The sequence below is a fragment of the Hoplias malabaricus genome, chromosome 17 (assembly GCF_029633855.1).
Source record: "Hoplias malabaricus isolate fHopMal1 chromosome 17, fHopMal1.hap1, whole genome shotgun sequence".
Classification (NCBI taxonomy): domain Eukaryota; kingdom Metazoa; phylum Chordata; class Actinopteri; order Characiformes; family Erythrinidae; genus Hoplias; species Hoplias malabaricus.
In genome coordinates this window covers 4,714,602-4,731,687 of record NC_089816.1, presented here as the reverse complement: position 1 = coordinate 4,731,687, position 17,086 = coordinate 4,714,602, and the positions used below count along the sequence as shown (strand labels likewise).

General features: G+C 38.4%; 1 protein-coding gene across 1 annotated transcript in view; it reads right to left on the bottom strand.

Annotated features, from left to right (window-relative positions):
• The window catches only part of inppl1b (inositol polyphosphate phosphatase-like 1b), a 31,132-nt gene extending 16,543 nt beyond the window's left edge, over positions 1–14,589 (bottom strand). Inside the window, exons 1-6 of the mRNA XM_066649782.1 lie at positions 12,755–14,589; positions 8,638–8,701; positions 3,152–3,290; positions 1,671–1,836; positions 946–1,086; positions 752–839 (exon numbers count right to left, since the gene is read on the bottom strand). Of these exons, the coding sequence (XP_066505879.1) occupies positions 752–839; positions 946–1,086; positions 1,671–1,836; positions 3,152–3,290; positions 8,638–8,701; positions 12,755–12,891 (735 nt within the window). The 5' untranslated portion in view covers positions 12,892–14,589. The remainder of the gene's footprint in view (positions 1–751; positions 840–945; positions 1,087–1,670; positions 1,837–3,151; positions 3,291–8,637; positions 8,702–12,754) is intronic.
• Between the last annotated feature and the right edge of the window lie 2,497 nt (positions 14,590–17,086).

The following is a 17,086-nucleotide window of genomic DNA, read 5'->3' as shown; positions in this document are numbered from 1 at the left end:
AATTAATCAGCTTATTAACAAGCCCTTCTCTGTTAAAACAGGAAAATACACATACTTTCACAAACGAAAATGAATAAAAGTCAGCCACCAGAGGGGGCCATTTCTGATGTTTGCCCTGCTCCTCTCACATGGGAATTCCACTGATTTCTGCATAATTTAATTAAGATGTTCCATTCAGAAGAATCTTCAAGTATGCACTGTGGTGGTGACAGGAATCAAACATTCCATGAAATTTATGCTCCTAAAAGTTCCTCACAGAAAATTCAGACATGAAATTCTTATTAAAAAAAATGCTGACTATCCTTTGACATTGCATTGCAATAGTTTTGAATGGTTTTGGCCTAAACCAGTGGCATGTGTAGCACTGGTGGTACATGAAGCATCCTGAGGTGGTATACCAGATGACACCTTAAAATGTACTACATTCACTGAACATAGGAATTCTCAAATAATTAAAAATCAGTTTTTCCTGTGTACATTATACAATCAGTTTCAGAGCTTTTGTAATTTTGTAGCATCATACATCCAGTTAAGAATACTGCCACCCCAGTCTCCAAATTCCAAGAAGCATCTAGCCATGCTAGCTTGTGGATTGCAAAAGCAGGACAGTCATACAAGGCAGGTGCCTGTTCACACAGCAGTTTTTCTTCAATGAACATTATTATAATATTATATCACAAGCATTTTCTCTACAAAATTCGTCTATTTTATTTAATCACCATACTTCAGATCTGTACGTGATGGGCTTTACCTGGATTTTAGAACAGGTCAGGGGGCAACTGGGATGGTCAAAAACTTTAGCCAGAGTCTCCAAACTGGACATTGTCTGATCAATCTCACTGTGAGTGGTGACAATAATTATTATTATTTTGCAATCAAGTTAAACAAAACATTATTTATTTTCATGCTATCGTTAATATAGTATCCGTGGCAGTGTTATGTTACCTGTGCAGTCTGTAGCAGGCAGTGGAGAGGAGTTGTCTGAGGGATTGAAGTCCTGAGCCACCTTTCTTCAAACTCTCCAGATCCAGAGCTACATCTCCATGCAAATATTCACTCAGCAGAGCCACCATTTCTGATGCCACACTGGTACAAAAACCCTCTCATTATACAGCTGTCAGTGCCATTATATCGAGCAGTACCTCAGCAGAAAGAGGCTCATGGTGATATACCTGTCCTCCTCACTGCAGGAATCGTTCAAACGTTTCATTTGCAGCAACACAGGCCACTTTTTAGAGAACTAATCTTCAACAGTTGATTAGATAGTATCAGCTCATTTTAAACCAAATTAAACATATTAAATCTGACACTGAGACAAATTGTTTTTAGACAGATTACACCTAATCTACAAACTTTAAAATATTTCATTGTAAATTGTGGTTACCTCACACTGGAGGAAATTTAAAACATACAATAACATCCTTCCTAAAACTCAAGGCTCCATTCTAGTTGACTGGCAAAACGTGTAATATATACCATCATAGTAAATCTAATGTGCATTGCTTCCATACAATGAATAAAGGGCAGAAAGCTATACAAATCTGACAAATTTAAAAAGATGCTTGCTCCCCTTGAGATGAAATAGTCATTTCTAAGCTTGTGAAAAGAAAGCAAGTAGGACCAGGGTGAACCTTTGATATAATATAAGTGCGAAAGGTGGTTGGCGTTACCTAGGAGTAGTGGTTTCCTGCAATCTTTGCAGCAGTAGCTGTGGCGCTCCTTTTTGTGCAACAGGAGGAGGAGGCTGGCCTGCAGGAGGCACTGGAGCTACAGGAGGAGAGCTTCGGGATTTGGGGCTCCACACTGACCCCTGAGCTGGCTTCTCATCATCTCCATCTACAACATACACATTATAAAACCCACAATGACAGATCGGCAAATCCTTTTTCCAAATGCAAGTAGTCTAGCCCTACAAATGTAAAGAAGCTTTTCAGAACATGAAAATGTGGGTCTTAATTTCATGAGACACTCTCCTTTTAATATATATTATTACCCAAGGGTGTCTACTCAATGGTGTCTGGAATAGTGAACAAAAAGGATAGAATACTGAGTGACAATTGCCACATTAAACTATTCTGTGTAATGCATCTTTGGCAAGACTTGCTTAAACATGTATTTTAAACTAGGAGCCATTAAAAAAATATTTGTATGTCTTTGGACGAAGCAGAAATGAAGATTAGATGATTGAAACAACACAGGAACAACCTTTGTGCAAAGTGCCCAGTGTTATATAATGTAAATGTAGCAAATAAGAAACAGAAAGCAACAATATGTAAAGTATCTGCGGCTTGGAAAACAGCACATTGTTTGAAGTTTTACCTCATGAATTAAATCAGGTTTTTATATTTTTAAAAAAAATCAATTTTCATTCTTGCAAATTATTTCATAAAAAAACACACTGAAATTCCTCCACATACTTTGAGCCTTCTGATTATGTTAAGGACCATAGACTGTGAAAAATCCAAAGCCCTTCCTATCTTTCTGAGAGGAACATTGTTTTTAACCTTTTAATCATTTTCTTGTGCACTTGTCGGGAAAGTTGTAATCCTCTGCACATTTTGCTCCTTAAAAACAAGGCCTTTCCGCGATGCTGCTTTTGAACCAAATTATGAGAATCGTGTGAATGGCAGGAATGGATGTATATTTAAGAATTCAATAAAGTTAAATGGACAAAAGATGAAACTTCCTGTTTTCATGGTCTGCAGTGAATGCAAGAAAAAGTACATTTAGAAAGCACTGCTTTTTTATTTGCGTTGTCCATACAATTCAATTGTAATTTATTGTTGTAACAGCCTTTTTATTTTCAGATGCAGCTATTTAACATGTCGTTCAACATACTTTCAGGATTTACTGGTATGTTATTTCACTCCAAACATACTCTCTCTGACTGTGGCCAGATAATTCTAGTTTGATTTCATCCGTCCATAGCACTTTTGGCCAAATCTCACCTGGTTTGTCTAGATGCTCTGTAGTATGTGTCATATATTGAGTTTTGCATCAAGGTTGCAATTATGTTTTTATTCTTGGGACTCATCTGTGAAAATTACATTTCTGCAAGCAATAGTTCACAGTGGATTTGTGCACCACCATGTACAGAAGAGTACATCAAAAGATGTGTGTGTGTGTGAGAGAGAGAGTGCGTATGCCTCACCAGAGCTCTCATCTACCGGTTCAGTCTCTCGGCCCACTGGATACAGCAGTGGGGTCACCAAGCCTTTATGTGGTTGCTGGTATCCCAAAACTAAATCACCAAGTGTTCGGAAACAGTTCACCTGCATTCCTTGTATGGTCTAACAAAAAAAACAAAACACCACACAGCGTTGTTTATGGGGGATAAAAAATACATCACTAACGCCTCCCTATGTAAAACAGAGTGCCATAAATACGGCTTAAAATAATCATTCCTTTATAAACTGTGCACAATAAAGCATAGTACAAAATCATATGGAATTTAGCCATTTGTATACAATACGCATACAACAATGAAGTAAAATAAAAAAGCCTACATTACATAAAGGACTCATGGAAAACAGCAGCCCTGCCTAAGAAAGGGATTATACTTATTATATTATCTACAGAGGGTGTGTGTCTTCAGGTTGTCGCTCCAATAAAGAAGCTGCGCACCTGATCCCTTTTATTTAAACAGGTGTCCTCACGCTTTGTCCCAAAGCCAAGGCTGCAGCTGAGGTAGGCAGCATTACTCACCCATCATGTTATATAAAGCATTCCTCAAATATTGTTGATAAATGCAGCTGACATTCAAAGTGATTTTAACAACATAATCAATATATCCTTCGTTACTTCGTACTTCGTTACTTCCTTCGTACAGTTTGTCTTTCGTACAGATGTTGAAATACATTGGAAAACAGTTCTTTAAAACAGTTGATTTCACTAATGATAAAGATGTCCAGGTACAGTATAATATAGATGCTCCCAAACATTTTCTATAGTGCAGCCCTTCTGTAGGTAGTTTTTTACTTTTTTAATTGTGTTTTGCTACCAAACGCCACTGGAATTTATTTAAAACACTGTAATACACAAAAAAAACCTGCCAATTCATATTGAACAAAAGTAACAAATCACATTTAGAGAGGAATATTACAAGTGACCTGCATTATGTATCTCATTTATTTGCTTTGCTGTGCACTACTGGTGGAGTATATATGTGTTATTATAACCACACTACAGAATGATGTCATGGGCCATTCCCTCAAGTGCCAACATGCTTTGAACAAATATTGTCTACCTAGAAGTAATTCTCTCTGTCTAGAAGCAAGTTTTTACATCAGTACATACATAAGCATGAGTACACACACGGACACAGACAGTCACACACAATCAGCAGTGTCAAGCAGTACCACCAAGCAACACTGCAAATAGAACATGTCGTTTCCTGAAAGGCTTTTGTAGAAGTTTTTTTAGCCTGGTAGAAGAAACCATTTTGGCAGACCCGGTCCACATTAGTTGCCAAAAATCTTCAAATAGTAGCATTTTTTCCTCCAGACTAGAAGCGCTGCCTTGAAAAGTGATTAAAAGGAAAGAAAGAAGCAGTGGGAGAGGTTGGATATTTGGAAAATGTCTGGCTCTTCAGTCAAATGAACAGACAAACCAGCTCTTTTTCTTATATTTACAGACAGAAAGCCAGGCACAAATAAAAGCTGACAGAAAATAAGAATGTGCGTGTGTTTCTGTGAGTCTGTCTGTGCCTGCCTGTGTTTGATTAAAATCAGAAATGCTCTCACTGGTTAGCGGGGTGTTTTGTTTCTCTGACTATTGTTTTTGCCTCGGTGTGTTCTTAATAGCAAGCAGGAGCCTTAAGTCACTACGCCCAATGGACTAGAGGGTGTACAGAGATCCCGAATTGGGCTGTGGATCGATGAAAGTACACCATTCAGTACCTCAATGCTCAGCAGCAGACATGTGTTATTTCAAAAAGAGGAACATATGTCTGGTTTATACCTTTCATTTCAGATAAACAAACGTTAACTGGAAGTTGAGCAACAGCTGTTTATGTGTAGTTCAGACAGGATCATACATATTCACACAAATATATCACTATTTCAAAAAATTGCATATCCAAAATATATCCTTAACAGGAGGAACACCTGAAATCAGAATACTTTAGTTTGGGGGGGGGTGGCATGGTGGTGCAACATGTACTGTTGCTGTCACACAGGTCCACAGGCCTCGGGTTGTAGGGTTAAGCCCTGCCTTGGGTGACTGTGACTCCAGGTAAGTTCCAGGCCCAGCACAACCATGAATTGGGTAAATCAGTAACAGACATTGAATGAATGAATTAATTAATTTAACATGGACCAATTCTCTTAGTCAGATCATGATACATTGTCAGACAATAGAAAAGAGAACCTGTGTGTTCAATATGTATTTACTGTGTAATAATGTATATGTATGTACATTCCCACATACAGGCTAATTGGCCATTCCAGCCGTTCCTCACTGGATACTACATGTGGGTGTTTGAGGAATCTGTGTGAAACACATCATTTACTCAGAGAGCTACTGAGGTCATTCGGCAAACATGCTGCTACACACACATGGAGACACACACAGCACTGCTGGTGCCATTGTAACAAAACCAGACGGCACTACAAGCATAAAAATGTCACTGTTCCTACTTCTCCAGTTCTCTCAGCTTAAAGAACTGAAACAGCCTCAGGTCACACGTTTGCAGACAATAAAGCACTAAACTCGCAGTTTCTACAACAGAAAATTTGTGTATTTCAAATGAATGAACACATATTTACATACAAGCGTTTAGATTTCTTCAGGTACAGTACGAAAGCGTCCGATAATCATCTAATGAATGTGTTTTTAAATGCCTACAGAGACGATTCTGGGCTTAAAGTGTTCTCCAGAATATACAGGGGACACCAAGAAGCAAAAAAGCAAGTACCACCTAAAACAAAAATGTGAAAAGGACACTAATAACAGCATTCCAGAGGAAGTCTGGACAAAATATTGTGAATTTCAGTGGAAGATATCAACTTCAGCTTAATAGAGTGTACTTGGATAGAAGAGCCTTATTAGATTAGTTTATTACACCTGTTCAGTGACTTTTCCAGTGGTTGGGAGGTCTTGTAGCTCCCAGGAAGCCATATTAAAGCCATATTAAAAAATAAATACTTTTTGAAGTGAGATTTACACAGAATCAGTGAATATAAGAGATCACTTTAAATTGGGAAAAACTTCTTTTTCAGCTCCTACATTCAACAGCATTAACACACAATCAAAATATTTATTTGGAATACCAAGTGTAGCTGCTAGAAAAGAAATGACTCAAGCCAATCACTCCATCTAATGAGAATTTGTATTAAATAATTTTTTAAAAATCTAATATATATTTAAAATAAAAAAATGTAAGAAATTAAAAAAAAATTGAAACCGTACATTTCTCTGAAACGTCCTTCCATTATTTGAAGATGTTTACCTTTTTTTCCTACTTATTTATCTCATTTAAAAATGCATTTTAGTACTTAACCACACTCCAAGATTAATAACGTTGTAAAAGAATCAAATTTATTATCACATGTATAAACTGTTGTCATGTTGTGGTGATATGAATGTATATATATATATATTCACATAGTAAAGGTGAATGACAAATCCTTTCCTTTATAAAACATTGTTCAAGCTTGAAGTTGCTTTACAGTTGATTAGAAAAAAAAGCACTAAGATGGCGAAAGGTCAAGAGGAAGTGGAAGTGTAGCACTCAGAGAAAAGGTAGGTTTTATGTTGAGTCTTAAAAAAGAGAAAATAGTCAAAATGATACTAAAGGATGGCATTCTAAAAGCACCAAGCATTGTTATATCTGCCATTGTTCTCAGATAGTAGCTGAGAAAGTTTTAGTGGCGCGAGGACATGAAGCACTTAAATTTAGTGATGTACCAAAATGAAAAATTATTTAAAAACTTAAATAACATCTTAAGGTTATTGTATTATTTATTTATATATATTTTGTGACCTGATATGATCAGATTATGAGATAAAGAACATAGGCATGGCTTTGAAAAGCACTCATGTTTAGCAGACTGAAGTTTCTAAACATCAGGGAGCTATTCACATGCAACTATGAAGGCAAGAGATTTTAACAAAATTTCACAGCCATTCACAGACAACTACCGAGCAACCAAAGTATCAAAACGTAGTATTCCAAACTTAGCATTTAGTATTTGTTTTGTAGGTTATCATTTATAAGACCGCATGACACCTACAATAGCTTTTCATAGCAAATTGCATAAACCTATTGTAAAACCATGTCAGTTTTATTGAACAATCCAATGAATGCAGCAAAAGCCAAAACAGATCAAACATAAAAGTATAAATGCGCAAAGGTATGATTTAAGACATGATTTAAAAACAAATATGAGGGCATGCTAACGTGAAGTGGAAACTCAAAAGCACAAAATACCCTATGCTTCAATTTAGATCAAAGTGACCTTTAAGGAACATATGTTTGTACAATTTCAAAGACAGACAGGAGTTTAAACAAGCAGAATTTTTTTTTTTTAATCATTCATAAACCGTATAGGAAGCCAATGACAGGAAGACCCAGAATGTAGCTAGGTTTAGATGTTTTACACAAGGTCTTTATATATGTTTCTAAAAACATAAGTCCCTATTATTTTCATTGAAGTCAAAAAAAAAAAATAGTATCACCAGGGCTTTCATGTCTTCAAGACAGTGTAGCAGTGGTTTTAATGAGTATCTCTCTGTGCAAAGGCAAGTAAATTTGCAAATCGTCTGCATATCAATAAAAGGAAATACCATATTCCCTAAGTAGGAACCCTAAAGAGAGCATATACGGTGAAAATAAATTTGGCCCAGAAATGGAACCCTTGGGGACCCCACACAAGAGAGGATTCAAAATCACCAAGGCTGACGGAAAAACCTCTTAACTTCCAAATTTTATCTAAACCATTCTAAGGCAGTACCGTTGTTGCAAACACATTGCTCCAAATGAGATGTAAGGATGCTATGATCTACAGTGCCAAAAACAGCTGAGATATCTAAAAGTGTAAAAAAATAACAGAATTCCCAGAGTCTGTAGCTAGCAATTCTTTTAAGTTAAATTTTAAAGCTATGGAGTGCTTCAGACCACAATGGAACACCTCAAGGGTACCACTTCTATCTAAAAATAACTACAGTATAAATACAGCTTTTGCCAACATTTTTGAAAGAAACAGAACTTGGAAACTGGTCTAAAATTAGAAAGTACCAAGAGGATCTAGATATGGTTTTTTGATCTATTTTATAGGGAAAATAATGGGGGTTATCTGTAGGACAAGTTGATGGTTTCAAATGACCAATAATATCATTTAGAAGTAGGAGACAAGCTCAATTGACTGTAATGGTCTGGTCAAAAGGTAAAGGTTTGATATGACATTATGTTAGCAACTTTGTCAACAAAACAAAAAGTATTAAAAAAAAAATTCAGTTGACAGAGGAGATGTCAAATCAAATATATTTGATAGTGTTATGAACTGCTTTGATGGTATTAAAAATACATAAGGCAGAAAATAATTTTATTTTCAGCTTTGACAATTTTCTAACGCTGCATAAATATCTATGACAATAACAATGTTGGTTATATCAATTATTAATAATATGTGCTCTCACCTGGACAGCTAGCAGTCCATCTGCATCAGGAAGGATGCGGTAAGTGTGCACATGGCGCTGGAACCTACACACAGGAAAGAAGTTCTGGTTAAAATGTAGAGAAACTAAACACATAAGTGTCACCACTTAGCTAACTATATATAAACGTTAGTTTATTTGGGTGATCTTTCACATTATGGGCTTTAGTCTTCATTTATGTGGCCACAAAAACCAAGGAACAAACTAGCAAAGCAACCAGTACATGTTGTGGGTGATGCCGAATGACACAGCGACCCAGTTTCTAGTCATTGTGACTTTGTTAATGTCCCAACCAGTTGTATCTGTCACTTATTTGTAAAGTTTTCATCAGAACACAAATAAAACAAAAAATTCTAACCATTTAACCATTCCCTTCAGTTACACTCACAAGCCCATGAGCAAGTTCAGGTGGAAACAGATTTAACATTGTCTGTTTTACAATGCACAAATAAAAGAAACATAAAGATGAATCATTTAAGTTGCCCAAAAAATGAGACACTACAAATAGCATGAGAGCAAGAGAGAGAGAGAGAGAGAGAGAGAGAGAGAGGGAGTGAGAGGGAGAGAGAATGAAAAAGGGGGGGGAGCAGAAAAATTTGAGAGAGCTGGAGAGTTTAGGCTACAGGAATGTTGCTGGCGGAGAGGGAAGTGAAAGGGAGAGAGCATTGCGGTCACTGGAGCTCACTCACACTTCCAGCATCCTGGGGCCTGAAACATTTCTGACCTAGTGAGGACCTGAACTGGCACCGATGTCTCTTTCACTGAAATAGTGACAGCTTTCTGGAACACTGGTCACCACTAGCGGCCCTGAGAGAATCCCTGACCATGTGCCTCTACCACATCTATTGAGGACGGATATTTAGCCTCTAAAATTAAAATGTCATATGTCCAGTGACTTTGTTTTGTCTCTTTTAACATGTTAAATACTGAACCCAGTGTATCTATGATACATGCATATCAACACTGAGCATTGTACAATGTATTTGCAGATGTGCTCCCAAAGGAGCTTAACATTACACAAAGGAAGTAAGAAAAACCCAAAAAGTGTATCACATTTTTTCACCATTGCTCTGTTTTGTAGCAAAACATTTGATATTATTATGTTAATGAGCATCTTAAAACATGCTGGGAGTCTAAAGAACCATCCACTGAAAATGTTTCCCCAGTAATTAAATGTACTACCTCTATTGCATCATGTCAGGTTTCAGGCACATTTATTTTTAAGAGACTGAACCAGGAAATGGGTGGCATGGTGGCGCAGCCGGTAGTGTTGCTGTCACACAGCTCTAGGGATCTGGGTTTGGGGGTTCCAGTCCTGCCCCGGGTGACTGTCTGTGAGGAGTTTGGTGTGTTTTCCCATGTCCGCATGCTCTGGTTTCCTCCCATGGTCCAAAAGCACATGTTGGTAGGTGGATTGGTGACTCAAAAGTGTTTATAGGTGTGAGAGCGTGAGTGAACGTGTGAGTGGGTGTTGCCCTGTGAAGGACTGGCGGCCCCTCCAGGGTGTGTTCCTGCCTTGCGCCCAATGATTTCGGGTCTGGACTCACTGCAACCCTGAACTGGATAACGGGTAAGAGACAATAAATGAATGAACGAATGAGGAAATATTTAAAAATGCACAGTAATCACTAATCTATATCGAGTAATATTTAAAAAAATAGGAACACCTATCTTGTATTTACACTCATTCTCCATTTTATCAGCTCCACTGTCCATACAGGAGCTCTTTGTAATTTTATAATTACAGACTGTAGTGCACCTGTTTCTCTGCACACTTTACCACCATTTCACCCTGCTCTTCAATGGTCATGACCCCCACAAGACCACCACAGAGCAGGTATGGTTTGGGTGGTGGATCATTCTCAGTGCTGCAGTGACACTGATGGAGTTTTTAAAAACTGTGTGCACTCACTGTCCACTCGATTAGACCTACCTTGTTGGCCCATCTTGTAGATATTTTTGGTTGATGGACTTTTCTCATTGCAGCAGTGACCCTGAGGGCTTTAAAACTCCAGCAGCACTGCTGTGTCTGATCCACTCATATCAGCATACGACACACTAACAGCACCACATCTATGTCACTGCAGCACTGAGAACTATCCACCACCCCAATCAAAATTTTATTTTGTATGTCTCTCTTTCTAGGTTTTAGCACTGACTCCAGTTTCTAGCTGTAGTTCAAGGTTATGTAGGACCTGTTTGTATTGGAAAGGAAGCATTCTGGGAGAAGACAACAAGGCACTTTTGTTAGTCACTCTGGATAAAAACATCTTCTAAAATGCATGAATGTAAATATTACAGGCAACCCCATGGACAGAGTTCTGTATGAAATGTGATGTGGGAGCCAGACAGAGGAGCCGCTTATTCCATCCCTCGGACACAAGCCGAAGTACAGATTGCTGATCGGTTTATACAGTAGTTAGTACAGTCTATTTTTGACACACTTGCCCCTTGGCTTTTGGGGAGGAGTGTTTGCATGTAAAATTTAATGGACATTTTAAATGGACATCATGGGGGAAAGCTGCCAATAAACAAATGGGTGTGGTGACACACACTGGCTCTTGGAAAAAGCGACTCCCAAGAACAGACTTGTGGGTTTGCTGAAGGCATGCACATACTGTGCGAGAGAGTCACATCCTGCTTTCGTGAGGTATAGGTAATTTCCACAGCAAAACCCCAAGTGAGCCACTGTTGAGTATTGTAGCCACTGGAGCATTACTGACAAAACCAGCTTGCACTCAAAGATAATGACAGAAAGACAAAACTGAGGATGCTACACTTGAGTAATCAAATCCCTTCTTAGAAGGGGCTTCTTGACAGCTCCACATACTTTCTGACCCATAGCACTGCTCGTTTTCTCACAATAGAAGGAAGGACTGACACAAATACCTACAGGGTGAGATCTGAACCAAGACTGGAGCTGATATTTCTGCTGTCTCTCAATGATTTCAATGCTTTTTACTTTAGTGTATGGTCGTTAGGATGGTCGTTTTCTCAGTATTTATGAACTTCGGTTTAAATGTTTACTCCAAGTTTACTTCACTTTAATGAAACCTTATTTTTCTCAGAAATACCTGCTGAAAATGAACAGCTTGTACTTAATGGTTCACTGTTGAACATGGTGTTTTTGGTTTTGCACAGTACTGTGAGACTACAAATCAAATTAGGTTTTGTGACACCCCAAGCACAGCGCATGAAGCATGAGTCAGCCAAAATCTGCAGTTTCCAGAATTTCCAGATACAAAAGTCTATGACATTCATCACAGCTGGCGATCATAAAACAATTAATATAACTATTTGTGCTTCTTTGTTTGTTTGGTACCGCATTAGAATAAGGTTACAATTACAAAGGTTTATTAAATATGTTGTTAATACACTGATAGTAATTAATAATAAGTTATAACACATAGATAGAAAAGGCAACAATGACCTGTTGTTTGCCAAATAGTGAACTCACATCCATTTACACTGTTAAACCTCAGATCTTGCCAGATACTGACCTAAGGTTTTCTCCTCCATCAGTTAGCATGCAGCTTGTTAGCTTCAACACATATTTGTAAATAGGTTTAACCATTTAATGAAGTATCCACAAACAGAGTGTGTTTTTATACAACAGCGATCATGTGGTGTGTTCATTTAATGTGTGAAATCACTAAATTCAGATTCTCAGGTCTGGGTTTATACTTTATCTTGAATTTTTTATTGAGTTCTGACACTTTCACCATTAGACAAAAAAAAGGTCACTGTCGCAATTCCTATCTCTGTGTTAAATTATTATTAATGATATTTATAATATTTACAACCAAATAATATATATATATATATATATATATATATAAAACAGGCTTTAAATTGTACCGTTTGTGTGTGTGTTTGTGTGTGTGAAGTAAACACATTTGGAAGAAGAGATGCTTTTTTATCCATTAGTATGTGCTGCACTGCAGCACTGTGATGTGGATTTTCATCACTTGTTTTTGCACGAATGGAATACTAATGCATCAGAAAAGATTTGGGCCTTTTTAAACTGTGTTTTGCGCTTTTTAAACTGTGTTATGTGGACCTAAATAAATGTGTGTGGATGTGTTTAGATGCTACTCACAGCACGCAGAGCGCATAAGCACCAGGAACCGACCCGCTGTCCCGCACCAGAAAGCTGCCATCCCGTCCAGCCCGAGCCAGCAGCTCCTCTGCCAGCACCCGACTGATGTCCCGGTGATACCATGCTGCTGTCGCCATGATGACTGGCTACAGCCACTAAGCAAGCCCTGTGTCCAGCCTCCGACAACAGATGAACAATACAACCTATTTAGATGGCCACAGTGACCAAGGTACAAACTGGCGGAGTGCGCAGCACATGTAGCAGTTGATGCCACTGCCAACGATGACCCAGTTACTAGACACTTTGTTCATTTACAGTCTGGGTTACTTCTTGTTTTCAATCCTTAAACTTCAGGCGTTCTGTCATTCTCAGCAGATTCAGAAACAACTTAACTTTTTTATAATATACAAATAAAGAAGAGTAGAACTGTTAATCCAAGACAGACAAGAAGGTGTCAGGGTGAAGGACAAATTTAAGTAGTCATGACCCCACACCTGAGAAGTCCACGATCAGGCCTTCACGATCATGTCTCCTCCCGCTTCAGAGCATTCCACAAATATCAGATTCAAAAGCACCAGCAGCTTTAAGCCCCAAAATCCAATCCCTGTGTTTACACACCAAACTGTGCTCGCCTTTTCATGACTGTGTATTGTGCTGAGGGTGTCTCCAGGTCTTCTTTCTTTGGACAAATGTTTGCCACTTGCTCAGATGTACAACAGCATTCTGAGGGAGAGTCTTATTCTCCAGGACCCTTTCCAGAGTAAAGCTGAAACTGCAAAGGCTGCAAAGCTGAGAAATCTTCATGAACACATCGCGTTAACAGAAGCATCTACTCTCTGCATGCACGAGTGACCAGAAAGAAAACTATTCCAAGAAGAGGAACTACGAGCAGACTTTAAAAAAAGAAAGAAGAGCCGATTCGAGATCTGAGAGTGCAGTGGAGCTGAACCACCACAAAATTCAAATGATTTTCCACTCAGTCATTATAGCCTTATATGGAAAAAAAGGGGGGGGCATGCACCCCTCAGAAAAGTTCAGCTGATGTCTGCAACCTCCTCAAAGAGTCACATGCAGCCAGTAGTCCATTGGGCAAACTGGTTCAGTGGAAATGACATGCACGAGATTCAAAAACAGTCTGTCCCTCCACTGTCCCGTTTTTACATCTCCTCCTCCCAACAAGAAAGTGCTGTCCCAGAGACAGAGACATCGAGGTCACAGCCAAGAGCCCAAGACAGATGGAAGTGTTTCAGTGCTCCAGATGGCAGAGGAAGGGAGAGGAAAGGACACAGTCTGGAGAGAATTCCTCCAAATGATTTTACTTCATCACGGGTGTGTGAAACCAAGCCCAGCCCACTCAGGACTCTCTCAAGCATTTCCAAATCTCAGCAAATTTCCTCGTACACACTCTCAAGAACAAAGAGGGCCAAAGCCAGATGCTCTATTGTCTCTTCTGAGTCTGATTTTAAATCCATTCTGACTTTTCCAGTGAACACAACATTCACTGCTTTTCTGTATTTTAATAGTGTGCCATTTTCTTTTTTCCCCCTTATTCTCACTCTCACTGCGTCTCTTGTTTGTCTCAGGAAGTTGAGGGAACAGCCTCCTCCATATGGATATGATCATCCCCCTTTCTCTCTCTCCCTATATACGCCTCTGTTCTGTCCTCCCACAGTCGTGCTCCTCCTCTTCCTCCTCCCATTTTTCTTCTTTATTTTCTTCTTCTCACAGCACCAAGCTCTGTTTCTCCAGCTGCCTGGCTTTTCTGTCTTTTGCAACTCAGCAAACTCCTCAACCTAGTCCTTCAGCACCAAAGCAAAACACTAAGAAACACACATGCGCACAAACTAAACAAACACAGAAAAACTCCAAGCCCCACCCCAAACTTCTGTTAATTGTCTGCAGCCTGTAACAGTCATTGTTTCTTCCACTCTTAAGTTGTCTGATGACGGAAATGAGGTCTGAGCCCCTAAAGGCACCCACCTACATGCTGTTTCCTAGTCTCTACTTTAATCTGTCTGTTCTGTGGAGAAAACAGGCTGCAGAGTGTCAGATGAGGGTAAAAAATATTTGGACACAAGCTGCTGGTCACAGTTACATGGCCTCATGGCACCCTCTTCTGTTGGAACAGAGAATAGAACAAAAGGAGATTCAGTTTGTGAGATGAATGCTAATACTAAAATTGACGGATAAATCACAGTCTAAAATACTGTAATTAATTAATTTAATCATTTGCTGTATAAATACCTGTACATACATTCATTTATTTGTCTTCTGTAACTATTTCATCTTGATCAGGGTCGCAATTGGTCTGGAGCCTACCAAGGTTCAAACACGTATCCTAAACACTTAAAACATTCATCTGCAAAATAGTCACTTTGCAGGAGAAGGGTTTGGGGGGGGGGGGGGCAATTTGGAGCATTTCTATTGGTCCATTCATCATGTTCACACAATATCAAACACAGCTGCTCTATTCAAATTATGCTGTAAACTAAAAATACAAAAAAATGGAGATATAAAATATCCTTTGATATCCTGTTTCTAACTAAGATTTTTTCTTTTTTCTTTTTTTTTTAACTCATTGTGGTTTAAAGAATTTGACTTGTCCCTGCTCTGCTACAGTGCCCATCCAATTACTCGATTGAATGTGTTTACACAACACAGAACTGGATTACGGTTCACCCCTGACCAAAGGGCTAATCCAACACACACACACACACACACACACACACCCGTTTTCATGCATTGTGGAGAATTTACATTGACTTAACTTCATGGACACTTACCCTAACATTATACTTAACTACAAACTGCCTTATCCTTACTCCAACTCTACACTTAAAACATGTTTTCACCTTCAAACTTAAGCATTTACGATGAGTTGTGTTTTGGTCCCAGTAACATGAGTGAAACCAGGTACACTTAAACAAAACATACACACACAGCTCATCAACTAACCTTCTCACACACTGATGAAACCTGAGGACAATAATAAAGGAGATATGTTACTTAACTAATCGCCTTAAGGACAATTATTCTCTGCATTTAACCCTTTCATGGTAGGGAAAACACAAACACATACACCAGGGGCAATGAGCATACATACAACTGGAGCAGTGGGCTGCCAGCCATAGCACCCAGGCAGCAGTTGGGGGGTTGAGTGCCTTGCTCAAGGCATTACAGCCCTGGATGAATATTCCCTGCTGGATCTGGGAACTGAGCCAGCAACCCTCCCTTAACTTAATGCCTTAAGTCAGTACTTTACAGTCCAAAATCTCAGAACTTCACAAGAGAATAAATAAGCTCTTAAGTTTCAATGGAAGTTAAATGAATACGATTTTTCCACGAATTTTCATGTCCATTGGTCAAAGTATAAAGAAATGTTAAACTGTTTGACGAGCAGTTGACATATACTGTCCAACAAGGTAAAAATTGTTGAAATTGTTTTGTTTGATTATTAAACATGTGTACTAAACATATACCTACTTTCAGCTAATAGATTACCAAAAAACATTTGTCTCAAAGCTTTAGATGGTACTGTTTCTGTCTGTGACATGAACATTAGAAATGGTTATTTAGCTTAGTAAATGAATGTTCACTTTGAATAAAAGAGAACAGAAATCTAGGATAGAATATTACTCAACACTGACAGTTAAGCTTCTGTTGCCCCAATGGATTTATTTACAACCTAAAGTAGAAAATTGTATATCATTGTTTAACATCACATCCTGAAATATATTTGTATACTTAAATCATCGTTCTAAAAGTCACAGGCTTATTCTCAATTTTCAGTTCCTGCAGATTACAAGAAGATCTTTAATCCACTTGCCTTATACCCATTTTATTTACGAAGCTCACCGAATGGACCTCGATCAGTGTGAAAAGGTACAGGCCATATGGTCAAGGTCAAGTCCCCTGTGGACCATCTGCCTCACAAGGAAAATCCAGTGATCACTTGGCATGATCCTCCCCCTTCATCCCCTACAATCAGAAAATAAGGTGACGTCAACATTTACTCACATTACTCAGATTGCATTCATGTTTAGCTGAATGAAATAAGTGTGTTTAAAACATTAGGGAAACCGTATCTAGTGGAAACTTTATTGCTAAATATGCACACACAACCAAATCTGTTAGTTTATTGGTTTTATAATCACTTCAGGAAAACATTTGATATGCTTATACAGATAACATGAAAATGAAACCCTGTACATTCCACTTTCAAAAATATACATTTAAAAAAGAATAAGCCTGAAGAGAAATTTCTGTAGTGGGGTTTAGCTAACCAAAACGAGCCACAGACAGACAACAAATCCAAAAGAAAATAAACAGAAA